The following is a 21,121-nucleotide window of genomic DNA, read 5'->3' on the forward strand; positions in this document are numbered from 1 at the left end:
CTGCTAGCTGACATGTAGTTGCAAAGTTACTTACTGTTAGTAGAATGTCTAAAGTGGAGTATCAAAATAAAGTGTTACCAAACATAGAAAATACTGAGATTTTATACAGTATATCGCAAATCTGCCAATAAATACTGAAAACAATATTTTTTGCCATTATTTTCTACTAGGTTGGTATAGTATACATTGTATCATTATACCATTATAACATTATATCACTTATATGTTCATTTATGAATGGTAAAATATACAGGCACTAAAATGTCTGAAGTATTATCATAATTTTCAGATGTGTCGTCAGCATGAAAACAAAGTTAAGCCAGCATGCTGTTCTTCTCATGAGAAAATCTCTGTATTGTTTTTACTTTTGTCATTTTACTGAGTTTTCTCTGTTGTGTCTGACTGGAGACCCCTGCCGAGCACAACAAAGCAGGGGTTGTGGTAAACTTGGACACGGAATGCGTGAGAATGGGCTTTGTTATGTCATTAAAGCGTCTGCTGGGAGCAGAGTCACAGAAAAAAGGAAACATATTTTGATTGTTTAGGGAAACAATGCAGACACGCACCAGGATGCATTCCATGTGCAGCAGCAAAAGGGGACACATTCCATCGACTAATTGAATGGCTTGGGACCACCTTCACTGTTGTTTTCGATTGTGAAATGTCGGGCATCTGCCAGAAGCTACTGTGTAGTTTTGATGTGTTGAGCATCCCTCTGATTGAACCTTTTGTCTAAAAGAAAAGAGCATGCAAAATGTACATTTCTCTCATGAATTATTTTTTTGTTTTTGGACAAGGCAGAACTGCAGTAACTGGTTGAATGGTTTACTGGGCACACACAATGATTGTGAAATATTCTACAAACATATAAAAGCACTGCTGACTAGTTTGGGGGTGTTTTAACTATGGTCCCAAACTTGTTCAAGGCCTTCAGAGTTTGGACTAGACAGGGTTGGAATAGCACCATGCAGGGTGTGCTAATGGTCCTTACAATGTATTTTGGTGGTACCATGATATCAAAGTAGTAAGTACCAAGTCAATTCAAGTACCCGTTATTTATATAGTGCTTTTTAGAATGCAGCTTTACAGTATTAAACAGGGAAATAGTGCGTCAAAATTGTGTGCCTTTCTCCTCTGGCCAGATGAAACCGACAGTTTAATTCTAGGTTGCAACAAAGTCAGATTGTGCAGAGGACTCATCTGGTTCCTGTGGTCTTGTCCCGATGGCCGTGTAGATGACGAGGTCTTCGGAGGGGATCTGTCTCTGGGGCTCATCTAGTTGACATGGTCAACTAGTACCATATTAAATTGGAAGAATATGATACTAAATGTTTGCCTAAATCTTTTGCTCTAGAGCTTAACTAATTCTGTTCTAAATGAATTGGTGACTCTTCATATCTATATTTAACATTGATTATTTGAATACGCATTGACATTTATGCATTTGGCTGGTGCTTTCATTATAAGTCACTCTTTATTCAAGATGTTTCATTGCATTTTCTAGGAATTAAACCAGTGACATTTTTGACTTTGGTGCTGATAGTGGCATGCTCTACTATTTGAGCTTTCAAAAATGATTCAATATTAACTGTAGTATTCTATACATCATATACAGGGCTTGCAAAATTTCTAAATCCATGGTAGCCCTTCGGGCAGGTACTCTTCAGATTTTGGTAGCCCGAAAATGTATTTAACTAGCCCAACTAAAAAAAGACCATAAATGCCAATCAAAAACATTTCCAATACACATATCAACGAATATCAAGGAAAGAGTTTTATTTTAATATTTACAGGGTATCTGCAGAATTTTTTAAAATCAATTTAAGGCAATTTATGACTGAGCTGCACAAGTAAAATGAACACCATATGAGTGGGGTTGGACAATATCTGTGGTAAAATTAAGCCTTAAAATGACATGATTTACAATTCAGATAAAGGTTTTCATAAAAACAAAAATCTTATAAAAAGGTATTTCAGCCTTTAAATCATTTCTATGAAAAGGGATAAGTCAAACATATGAATTATTATATTAATTGAAAACATAAATATTACTGTCTAAATTGTTTGGATTTATAGAAGGCACCCCACATTAAAAAATACTATAGTAATTTATAATAAATACTATTGTGTTTTTGAACCATGCTATAGTAAAGTGTATTATACTGTATATATTATAGTATTTACAATACTTTAATAAATGGTACAGCATACTGTAGTATTAACTATAGTGAACATATAAACTGTATACTTTACAGTTTACTGTAGTAAAAACTAAAGAATACTAGTGTATTGTAGTATACCCTATAGTTGTAGAAAACTTAGTACAGTATTGGGTAAAGTAATTTGTTTATATTACTATAGTTGTTATATTACCACAGCATCTATAGAATTACCACAACAAATTAAATACTTTACTATAATATGGTTCAAAAACACTATAGTATTTATTTACTATAAATTACTATAGTATTTTTTCATGTGGGACATTAACTTCTTTCACATTTACAACTCTTATGTGTTTGCTGCATAAAAACATGGGTCGATTTAAACATAAGATAGGCTTTTTGACCCTGGACTGTTGTTGTGATTTGACGATGACTATTGTTATTGTTTTTTTCCATGCATTCAATAATAATAAAAAAAAGATAGGCTTTTTGGAAATGCAAATTCATTCTCTGCCATGAGGTGGCGCTTTAAGAGCGGCCGCTGAAATAAAGCGGTCCGTTCCTAAATGCAAATTCATTCTCTGCCATGAGGTGGCGCTTTAAGAGCGGCCGCTGAAATAAAGCGGTCCGTTCCTCCGGTGACGGCTGTAAACAAAGCAGCACCGCACTCATAAACGCTGCTTCATCAGGCATTTTATAGGCAAGATTAAATGAAAATGTCAACGATACGTTTCTGAGGACAGTCGGTTCCCTTCAGAGATATATTCACAACGACATCCGTGCCTTGTTTTGACTTTAAAATAAGCAGCGCTCATATTTATTCAATGACATAATTGCCTTTTGAAGTTTCCAGCCATATCACGATTCTTGCCTTTCCACCCCCAACTGTAAGATCTCTTGAAATTACAATTAAGACTTTTCTTATAGCATTTAACGTATTTAAAACTTTTTAAGGCCTTAAACTCCCTGCCCTGAATTTTAAGGTAGCCTGTCGGGCAGGGCAGTGATACATTTTGGTAGCCCGACTGGAAAACACAATAGCTCCGGGACGTCGGGCTTGCGATTTTGCGAGCCCTGATGTAATGCAGTAATGGACAGGTTAATCAAAATGCTTGTTCAAGTTCAAGTTGAGCTTTATTGTCATTCCGCTACATGTGGGGACATACAGTGGAACGAAATGTCGTGCCTCGCAGGACCACGGTGCTACATAAATACAGACATACAACAATGAAGTAAAAAAACACTATAAACCTATACACAACTAACCTACTGACAGATTTAACTATAAGTATACTATATATAAGTATTTACCCTATACAAACTAAAAAATAGAAGATAAAAAATACAAACTATACGAATGCTTCACAAATACTGTACATGTGCAAAGAGAGACATTTTGAGTCGAGCAGCTGGTTGGGGAAAAGTGCAGGATGATTTGTAGTGCGTGAGCATGTAAACATACATATATTGCTGAGGGATTTTTGTGGGATTGTGTACACGCAGCAGTGTGTGTAAAGTGTCTAGTGCACATAGAGGAGAGTGTGTCACTACAGGTGTTTTGTACAGGCCCACTCACCTGTGTGTAGCACACTTCGAATTGCACAAAAAAAAAGTTACATACAGATTTTTCTTTGGTGTGGTAAGGGGGTCCATGTTTCAGCAGGTAGGGGTTTGCATGGGGTTTCAGAGGGGGGCGGGGTGGTTTGAGTTCAGGGCTCTCACAGCCTGGGGGAAAAAGCTGTTGAGCAGTCTGGCGGAGCGGGCTCTGATGCTCCGGTACCGTCTTCCTGATGGTAGGAGCTGGAAGAGACTGTGAGAGGGATGGGCGGAGTCCTTCACGATGCTGTTGGAGCATCGTGTAAGGAAAATGTCCAGGATGGAGGGGAGAGGGGCACTGATGATCTTTGCAGCTGTGTTCACTGTCCACTGGAGGGTCTTGCGGTCAGCAGCACTGCAGTTCCCGTACCAGACAGTGATGCAGCTGGTCAGCACACTCTCAATGGTGCCTCTGTAGAATGTGGTGAGGATGGGTGGAGGGAGACTTGCTCTTTTCAGCCGGCGGAGAAAGTGTAGGCGCTGTTGTGCCTTTTGGATATTGCTGTTGTGATATTTATACATATAAAAGATTACTCTATAATAAAAGCACACTGCAAGTTTCAGAACTCAAAACTAACTCTCCAATTCAAAATATGAATTATTCCTTTCTATCCAATGCCTGGATTTAAAATCTGGAGAATTGTGATGCCACGCTTCTCCTTAACACACCCCTTAACATGCATTATTGTTTTATGTAATCCAAGGAGGTGTGTTCATGTTTGCCCATTGATCGCAAGAGCAATACTGCTTTTGGATAAAGATATAAAGCAAGACAGTCAAACTCAGATGTTTTTCTGTCAGTGGTTGTAAAGAAATTGCACCAAAAAAAACTTAGCCTTTTTAAAGATTTGAAAATTTGAAATGCATGGCTGAATTTTATTTTTAATGACGTGCCTGAGCAACTGAATACAGACTTTCCATTGTATTTCACATTTCATAATGGACTGTTTTGCGAATTATTCTAAACATTTTTTGAAAGATACAGCAGTACCAAGCATTTTTTCCTCAAAAAGGCAAGGCAGGTAATTACATTCATTTGTAACCTTACAGTGTGTTGTAATAAACATCAAATGAGCATTTAGCGTTATTAGGTTGTTTGTGCAGCATCTTTTGTAATACAAGTATTTTTAAAAGCAATTAGAAATTAAGCAAGCAAAAGTCTGAAACATACTGTTGTAGTCATTGTGGCTGCTTTGTTTCAATTTCTTCTGCCTCAGGATCTGACTTGGGCTCAAACATATATGGCTCTATCACAAGATTTGCCACTCGAGTATCAAAACACAACATCCTGTAAAGTAGGGTGTGGATAAAGTGTGGTGAAGTTAGCCAGACACAGCAGTGGGCACTTACTTTCATTTCTTCAAGACGTAATGCCCCTTTCTCTGTTTTTCACAGAAGGGCTTTTCACACTTGAAATTGTTAACCCTGGGTCATCCTAAACACCGGATAAATGGAATCCCGGGTTATCTGTAATCACGTTTGACATTGCTCATACTATACCTGGGGTTAACCTTTAATCCTGGGTATTCTTTAACAGTCGTTTCACACTGTACATTCCTAAAGCCCGGGTTAACGTTCTTATTTGCATATTTGCGGTGTCACCGTCACTGATTGAACAAACAGCAGGCAACCTGTTTATGCAGCTTTTTCTGTCTTTCCAGTTATTATAAAAAAGATCTCCACGTAGGTCTTTAGCCATTTTAAGCCTCATGAGACGCACAAAGGCAAGAAAACAAAGACTAAAATACAAGAACTAAGAAAACACGGAGCAAAATATGTTAATATTTCTTGGAATTACTTTTAATTACATAATACAGTCTCTTCATCACGCTTTCCATCTTTTGCCATTTCTTACTTTTCTCTGCTGTTTACACAACGCGTGTTTCCTGTTACTGACGTGACTTGAGCCTCACTGCTCAATTTCTGATTGGCTGTCTGTTACCAAGCGTCCAGCAGCAACAAACAAACACCGCTTTATTTCACACTGAACTAATGCTGCATTCCAGACAACCCGTAACCCGCGTTTTTCCAACCTTCTACCCATGAAAGTGTACTGGAACGGCAGTCAAACCCGTGACTTCCCACCCGTGAACTCGTACTAGATCGATGTACTCCCAGTTCCACGTTCTGACGTCACGCCCACGATACAACAATGGCAGCCCCTACGGATGCGGTGTTTATGCAAGTGGTACATGGTGAGAAATAGATCAATAAATACAAAAAGATGAATAAATAAATAAATAATGAAAGAAATAAAAAATAAATAAATAAAAAAGAAATTAGTTTGGCGTGACTTGCCTGGAATGCTACAAAGTCGTGAGTCGTGGTTTGAAGTCGTGATTTACGAGCTTAAAAACCTGCCTGGAATGCAGCAAAACTTAGAACCGCAATGTGGGGTTAACACCGCAAATGCAGCGTTAACCCTGCTCCGGAGCAAGGTTTCATAACCCCAGGTAAAAATGACAAATTACAATTACAGGTGTGAAACATTTCTTTACCCGGGGTTAAAAGCAGTGTTTAGAACGATGATAACCCGGGATTAAGCGCAGTGTGAAAAGCCCTAGAGAGTAAAAATGGGGATGAAAATTTTTTATTTTTACAAATATACCTGTTTTGGTGCAAAAAAACTTTGCAAAATTTATAAATAGGGATGCACCAGTGTATCGGCCAATAATCTGTTACAGCAATTATCTGCATAATTATGGAATTATTTTTGTGTCAATAAAAATGAACATAACTTTATAAAAATGAACATAACTTTATAAAAACAAACATAACGATCAAAAATATGCCATTACAAAAGAAGAAAAACACAATGAAAATGAAAAAAATTTACTCAGCCGCACAAATGTAACATGCTCTTCAAATAGGCTTAATTCTTTGTTAATGATTTTCATAGATTCGTTTTCGCAAATCGTGGATTTTGAATGCGTTGCTACAGATTTCGCTTACGCTTCGCAAATTTTCGTTTGAAAACATTGAAAACCTCTCGTGGAGGCGGGCTTAACAACGATCCACTCTGATTGGCTAGTGAGCTTTTGATGGACAGCTGCTCTCTGACCTGGAAGCACGGAGCGGCATCATCGTCCTCCTCAGCTTCTTAAGTGGGACAAGCTGAGGAGGACGATGATGCCGCTCCGTGTCTCTCCTGAGAGCTCATCTTAATAATAATATAAACCAAGCACGACCAAAGTCTCTTTAAGACAAGTCCTGTCACTCGGCGGCCATCTTTGAAACGCCTCTCAGGCATCCAAGTGCAGCTCCTATCTCTTTGTATGGGGAACCATCAAATTCTCCAAAACGGTTCACTAAGCTTACGATTAAATTTAATATCTGAAATCACCAATGAAATCGGACAACAACTGTGTCATAAATGTTGTTTCTTTTGCTCAAATAGCGTTATAAAAAGCTTATTTCTCAGGCTAGATCAGCCAGTGCACATGCGCAGTCCTGAGCGCGCGTCTCAGAGCGCTGACTGTTTCTATAGCAACCGGGACTTCTAACGGCAGCTGCAGTGACGTGCTGACTTTACTGATTAACGATTGGTTCGTTCATTCAGAAGGCGGGGCGTTGCATTTTTCCCCATTCAAAACAATACGAGTGACATGTCTTAGGTATTCTATAGTCTTTGGCACGACGTATTGCACACAAATCACCGCGGCAGCTTTCCAATATGCGCGCCACTGACGTCTGTACTTCCAGGTCAGAGAGCAGCTGTCCATCAAAAGCTCACTAGCCAATCAGAGTGGATCGCTGTTAAGCCCGCCCCCACGAGAGGTTTGTGCCAAAACAGCAAACGAAAATTTGCGAAGCGTAAGCGAAATCTGTAGCAACGCATTCAGAATCCACGATTTGCGAAAACGAATCTATGAAAATCATTAACAAATTCACTGGTATTTGCAGCATTATTTAACGCCCAAAAAAGCATGTCTTAAAGCAGGCCATAATTTGCGCTGCCCTTGGTAGATTGTGCTGATCATTATGGAAATTAGATGTTCCGTCTGTGTTCTTTAATGTGCACCTTGTTAGTAAATCACCCTCAGAATATTCAGCGCTTTTATGGAATTTTACTCTAACACTAATTTTTCCCTGTTTAGTAAATCTGGCCCTTAGTGTTACAGAAGTAGGACACAGACTGTAAACGGGTTTTATTGACAGACTAGAGTCGGTGGAATAATCAGGTAAGTAATGATACTAGGATTCTTCGGAGTTCAAGAGGGATGGTAACTTGAATATCTCTTTCCCATCAGGAGACATGGAACAGGAGTAAACTGCACACCTCACCAACACGGTGGACCTGGACGAGACTCGGGAGCTGACAGACTTTGGATCGCTGGAAGACACACTTGGGATGGAACATAGCAGGTAAGTAAGCAAGACGGTAAGTATCAAGCATAGAGATATGATAGCTAGTGCGCGGAGTGGCTGCTTGGTAGGTCGCCGTCACGAGAACACTCTTCGGTGGTTGGAGGCGCATTCCTGGGAGGTGCTGATAGCGCGAGGTCGTAAGGTCACTTCTTTTGGAAAGTTGGGAGTTGTCTTTGGTTCGAGTCGACTGTAACAAGGCCTTTGAATTATGGCGCCAATGTAAAGTAAAATCCGGGAGTATGAGTTCTGGTTTTTTTCAAAATTGACAAAAGGGAGTTTTCTTCGTCTGACTTTATTTATGATGAAACCAGCCAGGCGCTTAAAGTGGCCCTTCTCTAAAGGAATCCAGATGTTCTTTATTTTTTTCTTTCGCTATATCCTGGTTTTATGGTCCCAGCAGAAAAGGGGGTTCGGAGCAATGGGCGCTGGAATGCGAGCTTTGATCCTTGCTTCAGGAATGTGTTGAAAATAGTGTGTGTGCGTATCCTGATTAAGATCAGTTCTTACAACGGCGTCAGGAGTCCAAGATCTCCTTGACCTGAGAGGGGGCTCCTCCATCGGACCAGGCTCTGTGGGGGGAGAAACAGGAGAGTGGTAAGGTTTAAGGAAAGAGACGTGGAATGTGGGATGAATGTACTGGGGTGGAAGCTGGAGCTGGTAGGTGACTGGGTTAATTTGTTTGGTGATGGTGAAGGGACCAACAAATCTGGGACTTAATTTTCTGCAGGGTAGGCGCATCCTGATGTCGCTGGTGGACAGCCAGACCTTCTGTCCAGGTTGGTACTGGGGAGCTTCGGATTGAAGGTCGGCTGTCATTCTGCGCCTACACACTGCTCGCTGTAAGGTTTAAGGAAAGAGACGTGGAATGTGGGATGAATGTACTGGGGTGGAAGCTGGAGCTGGTAGGTGACTGGGTTAATTTGTTTGGTGATGGTGAAGGGACCAACAAATCTGGGACTTAATTTTCTGCAGGGTAGGCGCATCCTGATGTCGCTGGTGGACAGCCAGACCTTCTGTCCAGGTTGGTACTGGGGAGCTTCGGATTGAAGGTCGGCTGTCATTCTGTGCCTACGCACTGCTCGCTGTAGATGATGGTGAGCAGCATCTCAGACCCTCTCGCTCTCTCGGAACCAGTAATCAACTGATGGAACATCCGACGGTTCCCCGGACCGGGGGAACATGGGTGGCTGGTAGCCGAGTACGCACTGGAACGGAGTCAAACCGGTGGCAGGTTGGCGCAGGGAGTTTTGGCCCAGCCAATGAACTGGTTCCAAGAGTCCTGGTGGCCGTGGCAGAAGGGTCGAAGGAATCATCCAACTTCCTGGATCTTTCTTTCAACCTTCCTGTTTGTCTGGGGATGGTAACCAGAGGACAGACTTATGGTCACACCTAGGAGCTTGAAGGAGGCCTTCCATACTCGTGAGATGAATTGAGGTCCGCGGTCAGAAACTATATCCTCTGGAATTCCGTAATATCTTAAGATATGGTTGAACATCAGTTCAGAGGTTTCCATGGCTGTGGGTAGGCCCTTGAGTGGAAGAATATGACATGATTTAGAAAATCGATCAATGATCACCAGGATACAAGTGTTACTGTCGGAGGCAGGCAGATTGGTGACGAAGTCTACTCCTAGGTGTGACCAGGGCCGATTCGGAATGGGCAGAGAAAGCAGCTTACCCTCTGGCAGGTGGCGTGGACTCTTGGACATTGCACACTCTACATAGCCTTGGACGAACCTTCTTACATCTCGAGCCATATTGGGCCACCAGAAGCAATCTTTCAGCAGCGAGAGGGTGTTGTTGGCCCCTGGGTGGCCAGTGCCCAGAGATGTATGTACAGAATGGATGAGAGAAGTGCGTTGAGCCCTGGGGATATACTGCAAACCGGGTGGACAGCCCGGCGGAGTGGCCGTGGAAGCATTGGAGGTGGTGAACGGGCTGGAATTCCATTGAATGGGACTTACTATGATCTTTTCGGGTAGGATGGGTTCTGGTTCTTCTTCAATTTCCTCTTTAGAATCATGGAGTTGAGACAGGGCATCAGCTTTTACATTCTTGATAGGAAATTGTGAAATTGAAGCGTGTGACAAAGAGCCCATCGGGCTTGATGAGGGTTAATTCTCTTGGCTTCCTTGAGATACTGGAGATTCTTATGATCAGTAAGGACTGTAAACGGATGTTGCGCACCCTCCAACCAATGCCTCCACTCTTCGAGGGCCAGCTTGATGGCGAGGAGTTCTCGATTACCTATATCGTAGTTTCTCTCTGCCGGGCTGAGTTTGCGGGAAAAGAAGGCACATGGATGGAGTTTAGATGGTGTCCCCTGCTGCTGAGACAGGATGGCACCAACTCCTGAGGTGGATGCCTCAACCTCCACGATGAACGGTTTACTGGGGTCTGGGTGCACGAGTACTGAAGCGTTCGTAAACGCCTCCTTGAGACGATTGAAGGTTTCAGTGGCGGTGGAGTTCCAGACTAGTGACTTGGGTTTGTTGCGAAGCAGGTTAGTCAAAGGTCTTGTGATGGTGCTGTACTCGTGGATGAAGTGGCGGTAAAAGTTAGCAAACCCCAGGAACCGTTGCATTTCCTTAATGGTGCCAGGAGTGGGCCATCCTCGAATGGCGTCCACCTTCCCCTTGTCCATCTGGATGCCACCGCTGTCGATGTTGTATCCTAAAAACTGCACTGAGGACTGATGGAACGTACACTTCTCTACCTTGAGGAACAGGTGGAAGTCTCTCAGGCGTGTCAGGACCTCCGCAACGTGGCAACGATGTTCGGCCATGGTCCGGGAGTAGATGAGAATATCATCAATGTAGACCAGCACGAACTTGTGAAGAAACTCCCGGAGAACCTCATGCATAAAGTCTTGGAATACGGAGGGGGCGTTGACAAGACAATAGGGCATAACTAAGTACTCATAGTGACCGGTAGAGGTCACAAAAGCCGTTTTCCTCTCGTCCCCCTCACGTATTCTGATGAGGTTGTAGGCGCTGCGGAGGTCCAACTTGGAGAATACGTGGCTCCACGAAGATGTTCAAGCGCTGCTGGGACGAGAGGAAGGGGATAACGGAATTGAACCGTTATGTTATCCAGGGCTCGATAATCTATACAAGGTCATAATCCACCATCCTTCTTGGCCACGAAGAAGAAGCTCGAAGCAGCAGGGGATGTGGAAGGACGAATATAACCTTGCTTGAGCGCCTCCTCAATGTACTCCTCCATGGCCTTCTGCTCGGGGATTGAGAGTCAGTAACTTTTCCCACTTTTCCTCACCCGGTATGAGGTCTATTGCACAGTCCCATGGCCGATGTGGAGGTAACTGGGAGGCTCTCTGGGGACAGAAGACGTCGCTGAAGTGGGAGTAACAGGCTGGGATATCTATGGACCGTTTCTAGGGGACTTTCTATGGAGGTGGTGTTTACCGCAATCTTCTTGACAGGAACAGATTTGGGTCTGGGAGTGTTGGGAAAACAGCCAGGGAAACCAGGGCCTTCCCAGGATGATATCTGCTGTTGAACCCTCCAGAACCAGAAGATGAATGTCCTTTTCATGCAGCAAACCCACTTTCAGGCGGACAGGTACCGCACTGCGGTTGACACACGACTGAGGGAGGTGCCAGTTACCGACTGTATTTGATAGTTTGTTTTGGAGATTGCGATGGGGAGGTTGAGCCGACGGCTGAGGTCTCCCGAGATAAAGTTCCCGGCTGACCCGGAGTCAAGGAGGGCATAGGCTGGAAGAGAGAAGTTGGAGGCAGTAAGCAGAACTTCTATGGCCAACGGTTTTAAATTCTGTATCACCGGCTGGATGTCACTCACCAAGAGTCGAGGGCGTCGCATGGGGCAAGCTGCCCGGAAATGTCCTCGTTCACCACAGTATAAGCATAATCCGAGTGAGATTCGTCTTTGTCGTTCCTGGATGGGCAGACGGGCATGATCGATTTGCATGGGTTCGCTGGCTGGTTCTGGAGGGTACTGGCTGAGTGGGTGGCAGAGGAGTGAATTATAACCGGGGGTTAAAGCTTGTTCCTCAAGACAGGATTTCATATGTGATGTGGATCGGATGGAAAGCTGTATCAGGCTCTCGAGTCCACAAATGTCGTCATAGGCGGCCAGCTGCAACCAGAGTTTGGGTTCCAACCCCTGACGACAGGCTGTCAATAGAGAACGCTCGTTCCATCTGCTGGCTGCTGCTAGGGTGCGAAACTGGAGAGCATAATCATTAACCTGTTAACCTTCGCCCCCCATTGTGGCCCTCACAGGTGAAAATAACCTACCTAAATGAAAATGGTAACAGTTCCTGGCAAAGTGTGCTACACAAACTAATTAGGTATCTTTTGGAAAGAAGACACTCTATGCTTTACTATCCATCATCCTGAGTTGATAATGCTCCAAAAGATAAAAAGTTATAGACACTGACGTGCCTTGAAAAATATTTTTCCACTGAATGTTTTTTTATTTCATATACAAATACATGAAATAAGCCCTGGAGCAATCCAGAAAAGTAATGGATTGAAAGCCACATGTCTCATGAGTTTATATTTCAAATTTGAAGAAGATACCATGAAAAATGAGATTCCTGCAATATTTTTTCTGAAACTATTTATAGTCCTCCTACCCCCCTGTTTGAGGAAAAATAACCACCAAATGGATTGCAGAATTATACAAACTATTTTAGTCATTATACATATTTCTGCATAGTTTTTCAACTATAAAATAATAGACAGATTTATTTGAGCACTAAAAAATACAAAAATAATTATTTGAGTAATAAAAAAGGAAAAGAAATAGAAAAAAATGCTTTGTATATAGTATGTATACTGAAGTATTCTGATTGCCAGACATGAAGTGATATTGGCAGACATGGTCATATAGTCAGTAATCACACGCTGATGTGCTTCCATTCAGATGATAATCATACAGATGGGCCATATAATCAATAATAGCTTATCATTGAATCACAATGATAGCCGTCATAGAGTCGGTAATAAACAAGCTGATGTCCATCCATACATATGATAATCATGCAGATACGGCCACATTCCCCACACAATACACACACACACATATAAAAAATGTAAAAATGTTTTTTATGTAAAAAGCAGATCGCTAAGTTACGCCTCGCTCAGATGACAGCTGCGTCACAGCGTGCGTCACGGCTGGCAGGAGAGAGCGCCAAATTCAAATAAACTATATTCCGCTTATATGAGACTTTTTTTTTCCGTGGACGGTCTCATTCTGTTTGTAAAACTGTATGCTACAACACCGTGTTGTTTTTTTACCACCAAGACGCTGTTTTTGAGCGTAATTTATTCCATAACGGACGCGAACAATAACTCTCCTGAAGAAATGAAATGTAAACAAAGGATATTCATCCTTATTACAACGTTATTGTTTCGCTGGACTAAAAGTGCTTGCTGGGATGTTGTTCTGTGGACCCTTAACTCTCTAACTAAACTGGGATTTCAGCAGTGGAATGCGTTTGTGACTCGTTATTACAATGAATCTGGTACGTACTGCTTTTTTATGCTGCCTGTTTTGATGTGGACTGCTTACACAAATGAAGCAAATACATTCCTTATAAGCTTTCCATCGAAAAACAGCGATCTGTCGTCGATGCTTGAGGCTTAGACCTTCAGAATGATATATAGTTTGTCAAGATTAATTACATTCTTTCATGTTAAATTCATTCATAAACATTAAACTAGTGGGGAAAAAAAACGCTTCAGTGCGCCGTCGCTCTGGTAAACGTTAACAGGTTAAAAACAATGTTCCTCAACATCAAATCGCAAAGGCTTTGCAAATCTCATCATCTACAGTGCAAAACATCATCAAAAGATTCAGAGAAACTGGAGAAATCTCTCTGCATAAGGAACAAGGGCCCTCTTCGGGCCCTCAGACGACACTGCATCACTCATCGGCATGATTCTGTCATTGACATTACTAAATGGGCCCAGGAGTACTTCCAGAAACCACTGTTGGTAAACACAATCCGTCGTGCCATCTGCCAAGACTCATTTAAAATGGACTGTTTCAAAGTGGAAAAGTGTTCTATAGTCAGACGAGTCCAAATTTGACATTCTTGTTGGAAATCATGGACGCTGTGTCCTCCGGACTAAAGAGAAGGGAGACCTTCCAGCGTGTTATCACCGTTAAGTTCAACAGCCAGCATCTCTGATGATATGGGGGTGCATAAGTGCATACGGTATGGGCAGCTTGCATGTTTTGGAAGGCACGATGAATGCTGAAAGCTATATAAAGGTTTTAGAGCAAGATATGCTCCCCTCCAGACGACATTTATTTCAGGGAAGGCCTTGTGTATTTCAGCAGGACAATGCAAAACCACATACTGCAGCTATTACAACAGCATGGCTTCATAGTAGAAAACTCCGGGTGCTGGATTGGCCTGCCTGCAGTCCAGATCTTTCACCATTTGGCGCATCATTAAAAAAAAATACATCAAAGACGACCACGAACTCTTCAGCAGCTGGAAACCTATATCAGGCAAGAATGGGACCAAATTCCAACACCAAAACTCCAGAACCTCATAACCTTGATGCCCAGAGGGAGTGTTTTGAAAAGAAGAGGAGATGCTACACCATGGTAAACATGCCCCCGTCCCAACTATTTTGAGACCTGTAAGCAGGCATCAAATTTGAAATGAGCTCAGCTCATGCTTTGTGCATTAAATTGTAAAATTTATATTTAAACATTTGTTATGTTGGCTTTGTGAATAAAATATTGGCTCATGTGATTAGAAATTCTTTTAGTTTTAATTTTATTCAAATTTAAAAAAACGTCCCAACATTTCCGGAATTCGGGTTATACAAAGTGCTATATAAATAAAGGTGAAATGATCTTGACTTGGCTGATGTTTCTCAAAAGCAGATATATCAGTTGATATGATTTAGTTATCCATGTCTGCCGATGAATCAGAATCAGAATCAGAATGAGCTTTATTGGCCAAGTATGTTTACACACACAAGGAATTTGTTATAGTGACAGAAGCTCCACAGTGCAACAGAAGGACAGTAACAGGACAGGACACAGGTAATGAAACAAAATAACAGGAAATAGCCAATAACCAATGTACAAAGCAGCAAAAAAAAAAAAAAAAAACACAATATATAATATATAATATAGGCGACTATGTATGTACAGGTCAAGTATGTGCAAATTAGAAATGAGAAAATAAAATAAAATAAGTGAGTGTGGTGAATGGATAATGTATTAGTTGTGTGTTCTACGTTTATTTATTGAGTGTTCATGAGATGTATTGACTGAGGGAAGAAACTGTTCCTGTGTCTGGTCGTTCTGGTGCTCAGAGCTCTGTAGCGTCGACCAGATGGTAAAAGTTCAAAGAGGTTGTGTGCTGGATGTGAGGGGTCCAGAGTGATTTTACCAGCCTTTTTGCTCACTCTGGATAAGTACAGTTCTTGGAGAGTGGGGAGAGTTGTACCAATGATTCGCTCAGCAGTCCGGACTACCCTCCGTAGTCTTCTGAGGTCAGATTTGGTAGCTGAGCTGAACCAGACAGTTATTGAGGTGCAGAGGATGGATTCAATGATGGCAGAGTAGAACTGTTTCAGTAAGTCCTGTGGCAGGTTGAACTTCCTCAGTTGGCGAAGAAAGTACAACCTCTGCTGGGCCTTCCTGACAATGGAGTCAATGCGAATATCCCACTTCAGGTCCTGAGAGATGGTGGTGCCCAGGAATCTGAATGACTCCACTGCAGTCACGGTGCTGTTCATGATGGTGAGTGGGGGGAGAGCAGGGGGGTTTCTCCTGAAGTCCACGATCATCTCCACAGTTTTGAGCGTGTTAAGCTCCAGGTTGTTGAGACTGCACCAGACAGCCAGCTCCTTAACCTCCTGTCTGTAAGCAGACTTGTCACCATCCTGGATGAGGCCGATCAGTGTGGTGTCGTCTGCGAACTTCAGGAGCTTGACAGAGGGGTCTTTAGATGTGCAGTCGTTGGTGTAGAGGGAGAAGAGCAGTGGGGAGAGTACGCAGCCCTGAGGAGCTCCAGTGCTGATGGTTCGAGTGCTGGATGTGAATTTGCCAAGCTTTACTAACTGCTGTCTGTCTGTCAGGAAGCTGTTGATCCACTGGCAGACGGAGGTGGGGACGGAGAGCTGAGTTAGTTTATTTTGTAGGGTTTCCGGGATAATGGTGTTAAAAGCAGAGCTGAAGTCCACAAACAGGATCCTCACATAAGTCCCTGGTCTGTCCAGATGCTGCAGGATGAAGTGTAGTCCCATGTTGACTGCATCATCCACAGACCTGTTTGCTCTGTAGGCAAACTGCAGGGGGTCCAGTAAGGGTCCAGTGATGTCCTTCAGATGAGCCAGAACCAGTCTTTCGAATGATTTCATGGCTACAGACGTTAGTGCCACAGGTCTGTAGTCATTAAGTCCAGTAATTTTGTGTTTCTTTGGGACGGGGATGGTGGTGGAGCGTTTGAAGCATGAGGGGACTTCACACAGCTCCAGTGATCTATTGAAGATCTGTGTGAAGATGGGGGCCAGCTGCTCAGCACAGATTTTTAGGCAGGCTGGTGACACACCATCTGGACCAGGTGCTTTCCTTCTTTTGTTCTTCCTGAAGACCTGGCACACATCGTCTTCGCTGATTTGAATTGTAGGTGTGGGGGAGAGAGGGGTTGCTGGAGGTGTGAATGGTTGTGTGGAGGGGTGTTCTGGGCGGGTGTGGGGTGATCGTTCAAAACAACAAAAAGAACTCGTTTAAGTCGTCTGCCAGGTGTTGATTCTCCAGAGTGCTGGGGGGTGGTGTTTTGTAGCTGGTGATGTCCTTTAATCCTAGCCACACTGAAGCCGGATCGCTGGAAGAGAATTTGTTCCTGAGCTTGTCAGAATAATTCCTCTTTGCCGCTCTGATCTCCTTTTCCAGTGTGTATTTGGCCTGTTTGTACAAGACTTTATTCCCCTTTCTGTGAGCATCTTCTTTGGCCTGACGGAGCTGTCTGAGTTTGGCAGTGAACCATGGTTTGTCATTGTTGTAGAATAGATGAGTCCTGGTAGGAATGCACATGTCCTCACAGAAACTGATATAAGATGTTACAGTCTCTGTGAGCTCGTCCAGGTCATTTGCCGCAGCTTCAAAAACAGACCAATCAGTCAGGTCGAAACAGGCTTGTAAATCCCGCTCTGTTTCGTTAGTCCATCTTTTAACAGATCTTAATACAGGCTTCGCAGACTTAAGTTTCTGCCTGTAGGATGGAATAAGATGAACCAAACAGTGATCAGCGAGTCCTAAAGCTGCTCGTGGAACCGAGTAATATGCGTCCTTTATTGTTGTGTAACAGTGATCCAATATATTACTGTCTCTGGTGGGACATGTAACATGCTGTCTGTATTTTGGCAGTTCACGGGAGAGATTTTCTTTATTAAAGTCCCCGAGAATGATTAAAACAGAGTCCGGGTGTTGTTGTTCACTCTCTGTGATCAGATCAGCGAGTTTCTGTAGAGCTGTGCTCACGTGCGCTTGCGGTGGAATGTAAACACTCACGAGAATGAACGAGCAGAACTCCCGCGGCGAATAGAACGGCTTGCAGTTAATGAAGAGCGTTTCTAGATCTGAACAGCACATCTTCTTTAACACAGTTACATCTGTACACCACCTCTCATTGATGTAAAAGCATGTCCCGCCGCCGCACGATTTCCCCGTTGATTCTGTGTCCCGATCTGCTCTTATCAGCTGGTAATTAGGCAGATGGATCGCGCTGTCCGGTATGTCGCCATTCAACCAGGTTTCCATGAAACATAGAGCAGCAGAGTTAGAAAAGTCCTTGTTTGTCCGGGAGAGCAGAAGGAGTTCGTCCGTTTTGTTGGGTAGAGAGCGGAGATTCGCCAGATGGATGCTAGGTAACGCCGTTCTAAATCCACGCTGACGAAGTTTCACGAGCGCGCCGGCTCTCTTTCCCCGTCTGCGCCTCCTGTAGCGTTTGACCAGAGCTACGGCTCCGCCAACTACAATGTCCAGCAAAACGTCCGAAAAATCAAAAACCGGTAGAAGATTTTGTGGTGTGTTCTGCCGAATGTTCAGCAGATCATCCCTGGTAAAGCTGATCTTATTTGAAAAACAAAAAACAGGAAAAACAAACAAAAACAATACAAACACTGAGGAGCAACGCACAATAGCTGCCATCAGCGGCGCCATTTTGTCTGGATATGAATGTTGGAAGCGGACTTGAGCACAAATTCTCTAATAAATTATTAGACAGAACTGTTAAACAATGAAACTGAAGAGTATATGAAAAAATATAATGGCCAGTATGTCATATTATAGCATATTCACTGTGTAAATGAAGCATTACCATTACCTGGTCTCTATTTGAGAAAATCTGATTCAGTCAGCCTAGACTAGATTAGTGAGTGCACTGTTGGTTAGAGTGTTTACTTTTTGTTTACGTTAACAGTTTCTTTGCGAAAAATATTATTCAATATTTTTATATAGGTGTATTTGTTTTCATCTCAAATCATATGACTCAAGTGTGTAACTCCAGCTAATCTCCACCCAAGTAGTTCTTTTTGAACTCACATACAAGTATTTAGCTGGTCTAAGCTATTTTAAGAAAGTATTGTAAAAATTTATTAAAATAAATGATCTGCTTTAATATGTAATACTTACAGCACTAAAAAACTGTGAATATGTAATCTGCATATGCCTCTTGCCCTTGAGAGAGGAAAGCACAAACAACACAGAAGGTAAATCCCAAATGTCAGGAATAATTAGTACGGATACTCGCCTGAGAAAGAGATTTAGCCAGGATGACGGCTGCTTAGGCACTTTGACTTGTCAGAAAGAGAGAGGGAAACTATTTATTTATCTCTTTCTCCTGTAGTGGTCTGAAATAACCAGTGGAATAAGCTTTGATTTGTGCTGTCATAGAAGGTCATTTCCTGTCGTGCTGATTTTCATCTTAAATTTTAAAAAATTAAATTATTCTGAGAAATACTGTAATCAATGCTGAAAACTGCACACCAGTGCTTTTAAAAAAACTTGCAAATTTGAGTAAAATCAAGTGTTATAGTCACACTGATGTGTGCTGAACATTTGTGAATATGTTGCAGGTAGTGACCGGCAGGAGTTTTACTGACAGTGACTTCAGAGGTGGACTCGACAACGGCATCTTACTCTGCGAGTGAGTAACTCTCCTAAGCTGCTTTTTTTTTCTCTGTACAATAAAAATAAATCAGGACTGGGCCTAAGGATAGGTCTTCTTGAAATCTGTTCCTGACCCAAATCAACCTAATAATTTCTTACATTCTTCTTACCCTATTTAAAGATTCATTTGTAGATTTGTAAATTAATTTTCTGATTCATAACATTTACATTAGCTACATTTTTAACACATGTTATCATAAATCATATACATTGTGTTTGTAAAAAAAAGAAGAAAATATGTTTTTGGTGGATTTGCACAAGTTGCTTTGAAGAAAAACACCCACATTTATAGCTATTTTATGTTTAGTTTTTGTTGATGGCTTAGCAATATACAGTATACAGTGGGGGAAAAAAATATTTGATCCCCCTTCTGATTTTGTATGTTTGCCCACTGACAAAGAAATAATCAATCTATAATTTTAATGGTAGGTTTATTTGAACAGTGAGAGACCGAATAACAACAACAAAAAAATCCAGAAAAACGCATTTCAAAAAAGTTATAAATTGATTTGCATCTTAATGAGTCAAATAAGTATTTGATCCCCTATCAATCAGCAAGATTTCTGGCTCCCAGGTGTCTTTTATACAGGTAAGGAGCTGAGATTAAGAGCACTCTCTTAAAGGGAGTGCTCCTAATCGCAGTTTGTTACCTGTATAAAAGACAACCTGTCCACAGAAGCAATCAATCAATCAATCAATCAATCAGATTCCAAACACTCCACCATGGCCAAGACCAAAGAGCTGTCCAAGGATGTCAGGGACAAGATTGTAGACCTACACAAGGCTGGAATGGGCTATAAGACGGTGACATCAGTTGGTGCGATTATTCGCAAATGGAAGAAACACAAAATAACTGTCAATCTCCCTCGGTCTGGGGCTCCATGCAAGATCTCACCTCATGGAGTTTCAGTGATCATGAGAACGGTGAGGAATCAGCCCAGAACTACTTGGGAGGATCTTGTCAATGATCTCAAGGCAGATGGGACCATAGTCACCAAGAAAACAATTGGTAACACATTACGCCATGAAGGACTGAAATCCTGCAGCGCCCTCAAGGTCCCCCTGCTCAAGAAAGCACATGTTCAGGCCTGTCTGAAGTTTTCCAATGATCCAGAGGAGAACTGGGTGAAAGTGTTGTGGCCAGATGAGATCAAAATCGAGCTCTTTGGCATCAACTCAACTCGCTGTGTTTGGAGGACGAGGAATGCTGCCTATGACCCCAAGAACACCATCCCCACCATCAAACATGGAGTTGGAAACATTATGCTTTGGTGGTGTTTTTCTGCTAAGGGGACAGCACAACTGCACCAAACTGCATCAAAGGGACAATGGACGGGGCCATGCACGGTGCATGGCCAGGGCATTGAAGCCAGCAAGGGCATTGAAAATGGGTCTTGGAAGGGTATTCCAGCATGACAATGACCCAAAACACATGGCCAAGGCAAGAAAGGAGTGGCTCAAGAAGAAGTAATTAGGTCTAGCCAGTGGCCATATGGCATAAGTGGCCTATCCAATCTCCAGATCATAATCCCATAGAAAATCTGTGGAGGGAGCTGAAGGTTCAAGTTGCCAAACGTCAGCCTCGAAACCTTAATGACTTGGAGAGGATCTGCAAAGAGGAGTGGGACAAAATCCCTCCTGAGATGTGTGCAAACCTGTTGACCAACTACAAGAAACATCTGACTTCTGTGATTGCCAACAAGGGTTTTGCCACCAAGTACTAAGTCATGTTTTGCGAAGGGGTCAAATACTTATTTGACTCATTAAAATGCAAATCAATTTATAACTTTTTTGAAATGCGTTT

At 42.4% G+C, this 21,121-nt stretch overlaps 1 protein-coding gene across 1 annotated transcript in view; it reads left to right on the forward strand.

Annotated features, from left to right (window-relative positions):
• Window positions 1-21,121, forward strand: part of limch1b (LIM and calponin homology domains 1b) — a 265,697-nt gene that overhangs the window by 83,032 nt on the left and 161,544 nt on the right. The window contains exon 2 of the mRNA XM_079391189.1: window positions 19,224-19,294. Within this exon, the coding sequence (XP_079247315.1) occupies window positions 19,224-19,294 (71 nt within the window). The remainder of the gene's footprint in view (window positions 1-19,223; window positions 19,295-21,121) is intronic.

Source organism: Barbus barbus, assembly GCF_936440315.1.
Source record: "Barbus barbus genome assembly, chromosome: 33".
Taxonomy (NCBI): domain Eukaryota; kingdom Metazoa; phylum Chordata; class Actinopteri; order Cypriniformes; family Cyprinidae; genus Barbus; species Barbus barbus.